Raw genomic sequence first — 14,106 nt, forward strand, 5'->3', positions numbered from 1 at the left:
CAACATTTCAGCCTCTTCATTCTGGCATTTGTGTAGTTTTGTGTCTCAGGATGATGTGCTGAATCCACAAACATTTTAGCTCTTGGGGAAGACTGGTTGGCTTTACCTCTATTATGTAAGAGGAAGAGGCATCTGTTCAAATCAATAACCTGAACAAAACAAAGTTATTTTACAGCTCTAAAATAAAAGATAATATCTAGTGCAGATAAACTTGTCTTTTTATGGTTTTGGCTTTTTGTTGTGTTGTATTATGTCTTCTTTTTTCAGACCTCTCTTAGGGATTTGTGTATGCAGTTGTATAGGGTCTGCAATTGCATAGGGCATACAACTTGCATAGGGCCGAACTCTGTCTTTTCCTAGTTTTGCTGGCCTCTCTCTCCCTTGCCCCAAACCACAGCATATTCCAGTTATCTGTTTAGAGTCATTGTATGCTACCAAAAGTAGTCTTCTGTGTGAGCTATAAATTCCTGTTGCCACTGAAGCATAACATGTGGAAGTGAGAGACAGGGCTTTGAGGAAGTGCTGCTGTTAGGATGAGCACTCCTGTCCCAGTGGAAAATGTAGAAAATAAAAGTGAGAGAATGCAGGCTGCAGCTGTAAAAGTGGCAATACCTGTACTTAATCATATCTGGTTAAAACCTTATTATGGCAAATTCAGTGCTGCTGTGGCAAAGGGCCATTTTTCCACTCCCCATGAATTCACCTCCATCTTCAGAGTAGAGCCTTTGACTTTGATCGGCGGAACCGTATGGTTTGCACTTATTTGTGGAAACATTTGCCTTGTTTGTTTTTAAAGCCAGCGGAACTCAAAGGGAAATTTTTGTTTTTCCTTGGTTCCCCTGAGAAACGCTCGTTCATCCCGCTCCCGTCTGTGGGTTGAAACAATTGCTCTTTGTCGTCGTGCAATATCCTCCAGCCCAGCCATTGCTGAAAGCCGAGCAGCCGTATCCGCTGACGTGCCTGCAGAGCAGGAGGTTTTGCCTCCTCTTGAACGATTAGTGAAACAAGGGGAAAAGCCTTGTCCTTGCTGAAATGAATGGTGAGTTTTCCATTCAGTCATGAGTTCAGATATAAACAGACTGCAATGACCGTGAGGTTTCTGAAATATGTCCTGATTCCTTCCTCTTCTTCCTTCTGGATTTGTGTTAGTTGTGAGCAGAGGCTGGGCGCCTGAAGAGAGAGAGGGTCTTAGTGAAGCAGTGTCTGGAGGAGTTCAGAGGAGGAAAGTGGTGGAGAGGTAGAGGACACAGAGGCAGGGTGTAACTCAGGTGATTGCCAGTGTGCTCATATGTAGCTATGTGCAGGGTTGGAGACCCAGAGGCTAAAGAAATGTCTTAGAGTCATCTGTAGTACTTGTGCTGTGTGATGAATAAGTTTCCTTTAATTATTCTTCTCAATATTACTTGGTTTGTGATATTAATTCTGATTAATTATGTTGTTACAGAATAGTGAATGAGAATTTGTCATCTGTAGAAACTCCATTGTTTCCAGAACAATATGGTGGCCTTATCCTTTCTAGATATTGCAATTCATGTACATACAGAAGCCATAACACAGGGGAGTAAGTTTCAGGGTCCTTGTTTCAGAAATTTTCTGGCAGGTACTTAGCATGTGAAATGTGAACTGATATTAAACATGCAAGTAGATGTCTCAGAGGAGCTCAGTTCGCATTTTTAAATTCAAGTGACAAAGCAGACAATTGTAACACCGTTTCCTCTTTCCCATATTGATTTAAAATCCCACTTTTATCAGGATTTGACTAACAAATGCTATCTTCTCCATTTAACAGTGGAAGAATAGGCTTTGGTCACACTATTGCAACACCCTTCCCAGACCCCATTGTAGAGTTATCCATTTTCCTGTGACTGAAAGAGAAGGATTTATATTTTTGTCTATAAATACCTACAGATTTCTTATGTAGACTGTTTTCTTCTCAATAGTATGTCAAAGAGAAGTATATGAACACCATTCATGTCTGCATTTCTTCTCATTATTGAGTGCATTTGCTTCATGCACTAAACCTTTCTTTGATGCAGGCAGGAAAGCTGAGTAGTGTGCTGCTTTCATTGCAAGACTTCGAAGGACCATTTCTATCAGCTCTGCTCAACCGAATTACATTGCTGTCAGTAAAAATATCAATGATAACTTCTTTTCAGCTGTCTGTTCTCTTTGCTGAGGGTGATTCTATTTACTTTCAATCCTGACACAGTGCTAGCTTGTTTGTTTGGGTTTTTTTCCCCCTTTAACTGTTTTGTTTGATTGTTTGGGTTTTTTTTGTAGGATTACTGGTCTTAAGTGGAACATTTCTTCACTCCATACATGTGTTTCTTATAAAACTGTATTGATGAAATGAGTTTTGTCACAAAGGTGTTGATCGAATCATAATAGTGTATTTTCAGGCTATAAAAATGGTTTTTTTCTACCATTATTCTGATGTTTCATAGCTTTCTGTCTTCTGCCCCGACTCTTCTAGTGGATGTTTAGCCACGTTGATCATTTGAGATACCAGGGTTAGAATTGAAGGGACGTCTGGAGATCTGCCAGTTAGTACAGACTGATGCTTTTCTCAAACAAATAGGCTGCCAGTCCTGGAAAGCAGCCAGATCTTATTCAGCCCATCAATGTTTGACCTCCTGATAATAAGGTCACCTGCTAGATTTCAGGTAGACATACTTTATGGCACTGTGAGGTAAAACATGCCCTGGAACCCAGATGCAAGAAGGAGCATGGATCTGGTCCCAATTTACATAAACCTTTGTTGGATGTTTACTGCCCTTGAGAAGTAACAGGCGCCTCCAAATGGGAACAAGCACTTAGTCAGCCACTTTGTGGGATGGTCAGTGGGAAACACTGAGAAGGGGAGAATGTCCTGTATTTCAGCCCTCCTTGGGGCTCCCATGTCCTCTGTAGAAATTTTGGGAAATACCTTTTGATTATTTTGCCTCTTGAGATGTGCTTGAAAAGGCACCTCTGCCTTTTTTTTTTTTTTTTTTTTGTGTCAAAGGGAGGAAGAAAATCTATCTGGAGAGCAAGGGAGTGAGAAAGAATGGCTGCTCTCTCTGATAGAGCAGCTCAGAAGTTTACTCAAGGCTGCACAGAAGCAGGCTGACCTAAGGCAAAGGCTGAGGGACAAAATGCATTGGAACGTCCCCTGGCCATCAGCTGCAGGGATGCACCATGCCTCCTGTCTGACCTGCTGCACACAGCAAAAAAGTATAGGGCCAGCAGGAAGGGCTTCTGACCATACCTGTGGGCTGTGATTTTAGAGGGGGCTGGGAGAGTCAGTCTTCAACCCTGGTCCTTACCTCTGAGGACAGTTCATGTGTGAGATTTTGCACTGAAAGTTTGCTGGATGACACACACACACAGCTGGTTTTATCCCTAGCTAGATGTATACAGGAAGAAAGCAAGAGAATGAGCAAGCAAATACAGTGTATGAATGCTAAAGTTTACTGTGATGTTTTGAGCAACCACCACTCCCCCAGGGTCCTTGGATTTGTTGAACTTTTAGCAGACATGGAGCCAAGAATCTTAAACTTTCTCCTCCAACAGCCTTACACACAGAGACCTCTGTGTTTGGCTTTTGCATCAGAATTTGAGGGAAGCTCTGTATAAAGGGAAGCAGGTAGTTGAATTAATTAATATTCGGGTCCCAATGCATTTAAAAACCCTATTAAAGGAAATCTCATTAAAGTTTTATTTTAATAAAATCTTGTATCAGTAAGATATGACATGTGGTAACTGCAGTGGAAAAGACAACTATATGATAGGGTTGCATATGTGCAGGAAGGGTCTGGATTTAATTATTGTCTCTGTGCTGCATATAATTCCCTACTGAAAGAGATTGCATTTTCAGAAAAAGAGTAAAATAAACAAATGTTTGAATTGTTATCCCTCTTTTTCCTTCTTGGCTTCTCTTTGCTCACCTAAGTTCAGGTCTTCATTTCACACATAGCCATTGTCTCCCTGACTTTCTAATTGTTCATATTCCTGTGCTGTCAGCATTGCAGGTATCCAGTCATGTGTTATGGAGATTGGCCTAGCATTAGGACAAAGACAGGCATCTGGGCACAACAGAGCTACTTTCTTTGGAGGGAAATAACATAATTTTAGGTAGCTGAGGAATTTTCCTTATGTTTCATCTAAAGAAGGTCTGAAAGTGAACTATAAAAGAGAGAAAGGGAATGGGTGATAAAGACATAACTGAAAACATTATTATTAAAAGACCCAATATATAAATGTATAGGTGGGATGTGAAACTGTATTGTCATCATGCATTTTAATACTAAGCTGGAAGATCAAGATCTGAGCTCACTAATACATAATTGTATTTGGGTGACATGTATTGACTTTTCTTTGTGATTACCATGAAAGGATTGTCAGTAATGTATCATTGCTAAGCCTTTGTAACCTTTGGCATGGAATATTTATGCTATTGATCACAATCTGTCCCATGCCAACATTGTAATAAGTTTGTCACTCCCAGCTGATAGCAGGAAGCCAGATGCACAAGGATGGTGAGCCACAATTGTGCCTGACTGGGGTTTGAACTTGCAGCTCTTCCCTTACTATTTCAGGGTGTCCTCTCAATGCACACAGGCTCCTGGGTGCCTGGTGTTTATTTAACACTAGATTTCTCCAGGATTTGCTTTTTCTCTCTCTCACAACATCTTTCCAGTTATCAGTGTTTTGTAAAGCGGCTTGCTGACCCGATGGAAGCAGTTGTGTGCTGGACTAACATGTTTAGGAAGAAGATAAAGAAAGCACTCCCATTCCTCAAACACTAACACTAAATAACATTTGAGGGTGTAACACCCTGCAAATCCTCTGCTCTTTTCCCCCCCTGCCCTAAACTTTGGGATTCTTCAGAAGCCTTGTAATGTTTGAAGTTTAGCAACAAAAACTATTCACCTACTCATTGAATTGTAGCTGTGACAAGATCTTAAAAGAAAACAGAAGCATTTATTACTGAAACATCAGGCCTGTGGTCACCTTCACATGCTATTAATTTGACAACAATTTCACCAATAAGTTTGCAAATGAGCTTTTACCAAGTAGACTAAGTCTCCCTCTTTGCAAAAGAATTTGCAGTTGATTTCTGCACTTGTGCATGGAGTGGAAACTAGATCTTTCCCAGATGATTTTTGTCTGCTTTTGCAGTGGAGAGATACCAATGCTAGAATTGCACCAATCTGAAATAAATCATTTTAAATCTTAGAAGTTTTTATCAAATTTAGCACAGGACAGAAGAAGGCTCTTGTGAGGATAGAATATAGTTTTGCACCGGATTAGCAGAAAGTTGAAAATATGAGCTTGCACATCAAGGGATCTAAACCTGGACTTGGTAAGCTTGGCAAGGAATGGAACAAGGAAGTTTAGTTGCTCTTCACTAATTTTCAGGTACAAGAATGACATGTACATATTAATTTGTCTGAAGTGAATGAAAATTCCAGTTTAAAGCCACTCTGCCTAATTGATATTTTCATTGAACTGCATTGCACTTAAGCTTTTGGTCCTCAGTGACCCACGATTTAGAGAATGAGGGGAAAATAATTCACTTTAAAGTCCAGCATTGTCATCTTGTTGATTTATAAGCCATAATGTATGTTGATTAAGACCTACAGCTGATAGTCCATTTGATAAATTGCGGAAGTGGCCTTTGACTCTGAAAGCTGGTGGACATTTGAGTCATTTTTGATATCACTGAACTGGGGACAGCTTATCTCCTGGGATCTGAGGACTTATGTGGCAGTGATCTGTGAGCTATTCAGAGACTTATGCTGGATTAGCATTTCCACAATGCCTTTTATACACGTCACAGCAATAACATATAATCTATTATATAGGGAATGTAAATTTTGTGTGTGTGTGTATTTAAAAACTGTAAAAATTCCTGTGGACTATTACTACTTATTTAAAACTGGAAATAAATATGCTTAGACTAAAAGTTTTGAGTTAAGTGTTTTAAAAGCCAGGTTCTTTAATTCATTGTTAGTCATCAAAGTAAACAGAGCTCGCTTCTCAGAAGTACTGAAAAGCAGTGCTGAATTCAGTAAAAACTCTGGAATTTATGCATGGGTTGATGTCCTCTGGATCAAGTCAGAGGGAGTAGGAAAAAAAAATAAAAATATGACATATCAGAGAATTTTCCCACAGAGAAAGAGGAGAGAAACTCCAGAAATATGTGAACAAGGACAAAAGCAAGGAACAACTTTAGAAGTCACCCTGACAGTTCCATTTATTTCCTCACTCTACGCTGTTCAAAATTATTTTATATTCATTGTTTTATAGAACCACATTTCATTCTTTGTTCCTGCAGGACTCTTGCTGTAGACTGTGGGGATTATTTACATCTCAATTTATTTCTCACCCCATTGGCTGTAATTAAAAGTGGAATTTGGCACTCTCCAGAGCCCCTGCTGGAGACATTCACCTTGTAGAAGAAACGGAATTAGAAGTGATGAGTTATTGTGCTCATGTACAGTCCCCTGACTGTACTGTGGCACTGAGCCGAAGGAAAGCTGAAATGATATCCAGTCCTCTTTGGCAACCACTCACACTATGAGCACTGCAAATCCTATCCCTTGACTAAGACCCTTTCTCATTCTATCCAAATTTGTCCAGGTTCCTGATGTGTGTGGGCTTCTGGGAAGACAAGGTAGGAGAAGGCAATGGCTGCCCACTAAAGCAGTGTGCCTTTAGCATGTTGGAATCTGTGTTTGATGTCCCTTAGGCTGTACCTATGAACAGCTCAGGAAATGATTCCTTACCATCATCATACCCCATCTTCTAGAAGGAATTGAAAATGATGTTCAGAATCTCAGCACCAGTGTTTGGTCATTGCTCTGTGATTGCTTTTCAGATTGTTTTTACATTTTAGTGCTAAAGCTAAAGCTAAAGAAATGCAGTCATAAATCTGACAGAGGTTTTGCTTACTTGCTTTCTTCTCCCTTGCTAAGCTAGAGAATAAAAAGGAAGAGATATATGACTATGCCCAGCTTTTGTCATAGCATTTAAAAAATGTGTATTTCTCTGAGGTGATTGTTTGGGAGAGGTGATGGCAAGCCTGCTCTTTGTTAGGGTGGGCTTTCAAGACCTTGGCGTCTTGTGATTCATCTCTAAGCACCTTATTGCTCTCCTAGAGACTTTAAAACAGTGTGCTCTTTTTGGACTCTGGAGTTCTTTGTCTTTGCTGGATACTAGTGAGGGATCATCCTGTAATATTGAGAAAAACCCAGATGCTTTATACCAAAATGCCTATTTCTTCAACTTGGAGTGATGTCACACAACATACCTCACAGGCAAAGACAAAAGGTCCTGTTGGAGGGATACAGCTGGCTAGGGCTTTTTCCACTGTAGGAAGCGATGCTGGCAGAAGGGACTGGGACTGAAGTGTATTGATTTCTGCAAAAGCCTTATTGCACAAGTTTCTTATGCTCAGAATGAAATTTGGTCCAAGAGAAAGAGAAGGAAAAAAACCCACCACAATAAAGAAACTGCTTGCAGGAACAAAAAGCTACACAGGATAGCTGATGGCTGGTGAGAAACCCAGCTTTGGGTCCCAAATCTAATTTGGGCATAGTGAAAATTTGCAGCAGTTTAGTGACATCCACTCTGTAGAGACTGGATATTTATTGCCATTGCTCACTTAACCCTTGTTGTGCGGCTGTTTCTGTTGATAATGTCACCTTCTTGGATATTACACTTGTTTTAATATCCTCCAGATGTTTTTTTCCATTAATGAAGCTATGATGTCTGTGTGCTATGATTTACCAGGGATGCTGATTCATGATGCAGAAGCCACTTTAACCTTTGACACTTCCTCAGCAGTGTCATGGTGAAAAACTGTGAATACATCTAAAAGCTGCTTGTAGAGATTATGTCCCCACTTCATTTGGGCTATGTAACTGATATGAAAAGCAGCATGTACAGGTTCCATGACTTGAAGGATCTTTCAGTTTGTTTCAAACCTGATTGTCATTGCAGCTTTTGACTGCCTTTTAGAAAACAGGAATACAAAAAATCTTTCCATGGACTGTGTCATCAATGCATGATTCAACCACTTGAAGCAGTTATGTTTGGGTAGACTGAAAGAGAAAGAAACTGAGTGTATTTCTACCCTAAAATATTGGTTCTTCATGCTATGTTTGGGCAAGTATTCATTATTCTCTTTATGTGTTCACATCCCAGACAGTCTGTGGTCTACCTGCAAGGCAGAATTGTCTTGTCTCTGTCTTATTGAAGACAGATCCCATGGACTGTTGCCTTCATGTTTGTAGAACTGTGAGCAGAAGGGACTGAACATGTGGCAAAATTAATAACTGGGTAGCATTCATACTTTCATCCTTAATTAAAGACAAGTGGGTATGTGAAATTTATTTCCCCAGGGCTGTGGTGAGGGAGTACCCACATGTGTAATTAATCTAGCTGCTGGAAGTCACAATTTCACCACTAAAATGAAGCAGAAAGAGACACCAGTGAACAATATGGTTACACTCCAACATTCATTGAAGTCAATGGGAAACTTGTCTTTTGACTTCAAAGAGCATTGGACTGAACCTTACAAGACCATATTAAAACACTTAGGAAGTCATTAAGCACTTATTTTACCATACTGCAGTAATAGAGCTAGAAAAGTTATAGGTGGATTTTAATTTAACCGACTCCCCACATTTTTAATTATTCCGTGTTTACACAGTTGGTTGCATGCAGTTGGATTAGGTGGCGATTTGCCTGGTGATTTATTGTGCTTGACTGTTGCTGCATGGCATGCTGTTTCAGAACCTTGTTTCTTTCTGTAAGTAGTCCTCTTGTATGCCATACAATCCTCCCTTAAGTTAATACATGTAACTTTCTGAGAGTGCAAAGCTAGTAGCTTCACTGAGTTGTAATATTGTTATCTTGTAATCTTGGTGTGGTACAGCCACTGCCCTGAGCAAGGGACTATAGAAGGGGCCAAAGGCATTCTCGTCTCTTCTGCTGAGGGGTGCTGTGGGCTGCTGCTTAGCACAAGGCATTAGCAGATGTTGGTAGTACAGAAGGAAATTCAAAGCCTGGTTGGAGGCTTCAAGGTGCAGGAGGTTAAATATCACCCAGTCTGGTCTCTAATATTCTTCACCTGGTTAACCAATTATTTGAGAATCTGGTTAGCCACTAATCTTTGTCTGACTTCAGAGATCTGTGGTCAGTTGCCATATTAGAGAGAGCAAATAGTTTCCTTGACAAAGACCAAACTGTGTGGTCAGAAAGCCAGTTAGTGCCTGGGTTTCCCACATTCGGAAGCTGCAATTGAAATTGCATTGCATCTCAATTGCTTCTTGAAGTTGGCAGGCTGTGTTCAGAGAAGCCCACTAACTGAGACAAAGTAAGTCAAGAGTTGGCTCACTTGAAGATGTGTTGTGCTTACTTCTGGTATTTATTTATTGCCCCCATTTTGTCTGTACTGAATTCAGTTTTTAAGTTTCTAGAATTTAAGAGGAGTGTTTTACTATGAAAAGGTAGAGCTGTCTGCAGCTTCTGTTATCTGGTAAATTGGATGTTGGAAGTTAGGAATGAACAGAGCACAATGAGCATTTGTCCTTGCAGCAAATTGGGTTTTGGCATCTCATATTGTGACAAATGGTAGGAGTTTTGTGGCTTGGCCTCCAACAAGGAAAAGGCAATCTCTTTGTCCCATCAGACAAATAATGTGGCACGATTTATTACTTCTGGTATGAAGTCTAGAGTATAGCAAATAGAATGTTCTTCAATTTCTCTTCCTTTACACACTGAGTGTTACTGTGCTGAGGGTAGGAGAGCTGTGAGTTGGCTTTCAGGATCATGCTGCAAGGTGACTTTTCTTGCCCCTCTATGTCTATAATCTTGTTTTATAGCCACATTGGTATCTTTACCTGTCCATTCTTTTCATTGATATTGCAGAGCAAGGCAAAGTGGAATTTTCTTTTAATGAGTGAGATGACCTCAGTCAAAGTCCAGGATTTAGAAACCCCAGAGATGAAGATAATTTGCTCTTTGCTTCCCCATTGTGCAGGACTAATGGAAACACTTCCTGACTTATTTATTGTTTTCTAAGAAAATGTCTTAGTTTTATTGAAAAAGGCTTGATTTATAGGTGTGTCAAATATGCCACTGATTCTGTGGAGCCAAGGTACTTGTTTTTTTATAATCCTCTGACTTGTGGTATAACATGCTTATTCCTGTTTGGCACACAGAGAGTAAAGACAGTAGAGAAGCAGTCTGCAGTGTTGAATATGAAAATCTGTATGTGTAATTGCATAGAAATATCTTCTTGCCTGTATGTGTAGTTGAAATATATGTTTTCTTTTACAGAAAAGAGTCAAAGATGTCATATCTCCAATTGTATTTGAAGCTGCATACAGCCTTGGGGAACATGTGATAGAAAGAGGAAGAGAGGATAAAGAATTACCTGCTCTCAAGCCTGTTCTCCGCTGGAAGAAAGGACAAAAGATTGCACAAAGGAATCAGGTCAGCTTTGGACTATGTTATTCTGCTAGAAAGCCTGTGGCTGACTGCCAGCATTGGTGGACATAAAGCAGGTTGCCAAGCTCTGGGTCTTTTGCACTCAGTAGTCTTGTTTTACAATCCCTGCTGTTGTTGCCAGGAGTGCTTCTCCATAATGTAAAGACTCACGCTGATGAGGCTGGGCAGGTGAGGTCACTGTCTTGTTTCAGGGTGTTTGTGCTGGAAAGGAGACTGAATAAAGGAAAGGAAAAGATGAGGATGGTCCTGCTTCTTCTCCTTTTCCCCCATTCTATAGAAGGTTCTTGTGAAAGCCTTGGCCATAGCCATCTTTCCAAACTGAGCCTTTGTTAGTTATGGAAGGACAGGGCTGGCTTCAGGAGGGGATATGAAAACTTGCCACTTTGGGGGGAGAATAATGGGCAGAATAAATCAAAATTTATCTGGCCAAACTATCTTATTCTCTTGAGAGTTTCTCATGTTCAGCCATGTGGCAAGGGAAACCTGCTTTTGCTGTTATTGCAGTACATGCTGTGCTAAAATAGGATCGTTTTATGTCAGAGAGAGTAAAGAGTGGGTGTAGCCATGTGCTTACTAGCATCCTATTTTGATCCATTGCAGTGAAGAAAATGCCTTTGTCTTTAATTTTTGTGAAAGCAAAATACCTTTAATGATGAAACACTTCTCATTTAGAGAGACCTTTTTGCTTCAATTTTTCTCCCTAATTGTTGCCTAAGGAATTAAATTGTGAGTGATTATCCCACTTTTCTTGTTTGCTTGACTTGACCTCATTAGTATCTTTAGAAAATGCTGTCTGTTTTTGACATGTTTTGACAGGAGTAATCAAGACAGTGCTCATGAAGGTAGTAAACACCTTCAGGGTTCGTGAAGCAGGCAGACCTTTTGAAGAGAGAGACCCTCTTAGGGTTCCTTTAAAAGACTCCTGGTTGAGTGTGGTCATTGTAAGTGCAGGACAGTCTGGAGAGGAGGGAGCCTGCAAGACAATTCAGCCTCCCACCATGCTGGCACCGGAGTTTCCAAGCATGAAGCTTGAGGCTTCACAAGGAAATTAGACCTCTTCTGTGTCTTGCAAAGTTTCTTGTGTGTCAGAACTTCAGGATTATTTAGGCTGGAGATGACCTTTGTAGATTTGGTTCCTTGCTCAAAGCGGAGGAAACTTGAAAGTTAGAATGAGTTACACACATTCCATCCATTCAAGCTTATTTCCCAAAGCATGCTGACAAATTATCAGCTGACATTGCTTGTGAATAGGAAACTTCTTTATTTGTTTTGTTTTGGTTTTGGTTGGTTGTTTGCCTGTTTTTAAAGGTAAAAATTGTATCTAAATCCGAGGGTCTTAGCACTGAATGGTTAGGTATGATTTTCAACCCTGGGAAGTTTGTGTCTGTTAAATGATGCTTGCATCATCATCTATAATATTGCTGTCTAACACTGCTTATAAGGATATGTTCTTGTGTTGAATTGCAGGCCCCTGAACAGTATTTAAAAAATTTTAAAAAATCCAACCTAAAATACTTAAAGGATTTGCTTTGTTATATACCAAGGTGTTTTGAACTGTGTTTGGCTGTAATCCTCATAATTAGAGACATGAGTATCTATTCAAGTATGCTTTATTCTTCTAAATGCATGAATGAAAAATGCTTCTAAGGATTACTTTATGAAAAAAAGACTGTGTGGCTGTTATGTGTCTGAATGTCAGATTGTTGCAACAATGTGATGGGAGTTTGTGGAGAATTTGGAACTTGAGAAGCGTGCTGAAAACCTGAGTGTTACATGAACAAAACTGCTTGGATGTTCTACCACTGGGTTTAAACTCAAAAGGTCATTTCTTGCCCTGCAGGCATACTCTCAGATCAATATTGAAATACCTAAATGCTGAGATTATGAAGCAGAAACAAAAATATGTTGAGAATTTCCCTGACTTGTTTTTGTGTGTAATTTGGATGAGAGGGAGCCAGTTTAACAGTCTCTTTCCATTTGCTTCCCAGATGTTGTTCACTTAGCTTAGTAAGAAAAGGATTTTGACATGGGGTGTGCCTGCAAGTGTGCTTTCAGCTGAGAAAGTGGGAAGAGCTTCAGAGTTAGTGTGGTGGCCATGGTAACAAAGCTCTGACAGAGCAGCCTGGAGGCATGGTGGTGGTGTTCCTCAAAGTCCAATTTCATGGGAAAACCAGGGCATAACTTGCTCTTTCAGGATTTCTGTTATCTCACAAATAGAAATTGCTTTAAACGGCCAAGGGGGATAGCAGGAACCAAAGTTTATATAGTAAAGATTTTGCATTTTCAAAGAATCTAATTATTATGGAGGGACCTTATATTTAGGAAGTCCAGGATAGGTTTATCAGGCTCTGTTTGCAGAAGACGCAGCATCAGTGACAAGCTTAGTGTTAGTGAAGTCTTTAAATACAGCTAGTTGTGTGTGGTTTTCACAAGCCCTAGATCTGACTGATCTAGTAAAAAGTGACATTTTTAAATTAGAAATGTGGCATCTGTTGCTTCCAAGCACCATTAAGATATGCTTAAGAGGCTGACACTTTTCTAAATAGCCAGGTGGCTGGGTTTTGTGGAAGGATGCAGGAGAAGAAGCAGGAAAAAGTGAATAGCTGAAGAAAAGGGAGGGAGCCATGACTGTGCAGGAAAGGGGAGGACTTAGATCTTTCAAGATCCTACTGCAAGTCTACCAGACCTACATGAAAAGCCCCAAATCCTGCAAATGTGGGGTTTTATAGTAAATTAGATATGATTTTATTTAAACTAAAATGATGCTGAAGTGATCACTTTCACTGGGATGTCAGTTTGATTTTTGTGCACCAGATGTTCCCTGTATGCATGTGTGACTTCCCAACCAGAATGTATAGTCCTGTGGCTCACCAAGAAGAAGGTAGGAAAGCCTTCAAGAGGCCTCTTGAAATGAGAATTGAAGATCACAATGAGCATATGAAGTTGTTCTCTCTAATACATTAAGAATTCTGTTTGAAAATAAGTGATTATGGACACCTGCCACTAGAAGTGACATCTCTGTTACAAAATCACTGAAAAGTGTTGGAAACTCAAGCTTTAAATCAGCATTGCATTGTATGTGAGAGAATAGTCTGGTCTTGTACTACCACTTAGTCCAAAGCACAGCTGTAGTACTAAAGGACTGTGTGGATGTTGAATACCATTCAAAATACTTTTATTTATTGGTCCCCTTTATTTTCAAAGAATATAACATTTACTACAAGGCAACGCAAAATACTTCTATTTAAAATAAAGCCTAACCAAACCTTGAATGTTCAGTGAAGGAGCCTGTTTCTATTCCTAAGTAGACCATGCTTGAAACAATCAAAATATAAAAACCAATTTGAATTTCTGCTTTATTTGAAGAAAGAGATCTTAATGGAAATTTCCAAATAAAAAAGCATGCAATTATGGGTCTTTGCATACTGACTAATTTTTTTGCCAGCAACTAGGCTCTGGTAATTCAAAACAAAGTAATAACAATAATTAAACTGGCCCAAGGGATTGTTTGGCCCAGGATATTTTCTTGGTTCTTGTATATACTTACCAGGAGTAATGGTTACTACAGCTTGGTGCAATTTTCTGTGGTAGTAAAAGAAAATACTT

General features: G+C 39.8%; 1 protein-coding gene across 1 annotated transcript in view; it reads left to right on the forward strand.

Moving 5' to 3' along the window:
* ITGA9 (integrin subunit alpha 9) overlaps window positions 1-14,106 on the forward strand; it is a 209,771-nt gene that overhangs the window by 99,733 nt on the left and 95,932 nt on the right. Inside the window, exon 16 of the mRNA XM_009904757.2 lies at window positions 10,330-10,485. Coding sequence (XP_009903059.2) covers window positions 10,330-10,485 — 156 coding nt within the window. The remainder of the gene's footprint in view (window positions 1-10,329; window positions 10,486-14,106) is intronic.

Source organism: Dryobates pubescens, chromosome 4, assembly GCF_014839835.1.
Source record: "Dryobates pubescens isolate bDryPub1 chromosome 4, bDryPub1.pri, whole genome shotgun sequence".
NCBI lineage: Eukaryota > Metazoa > Chordata > Aves > Piciformes > Picidae > Dryobates > Dryobates pubescens.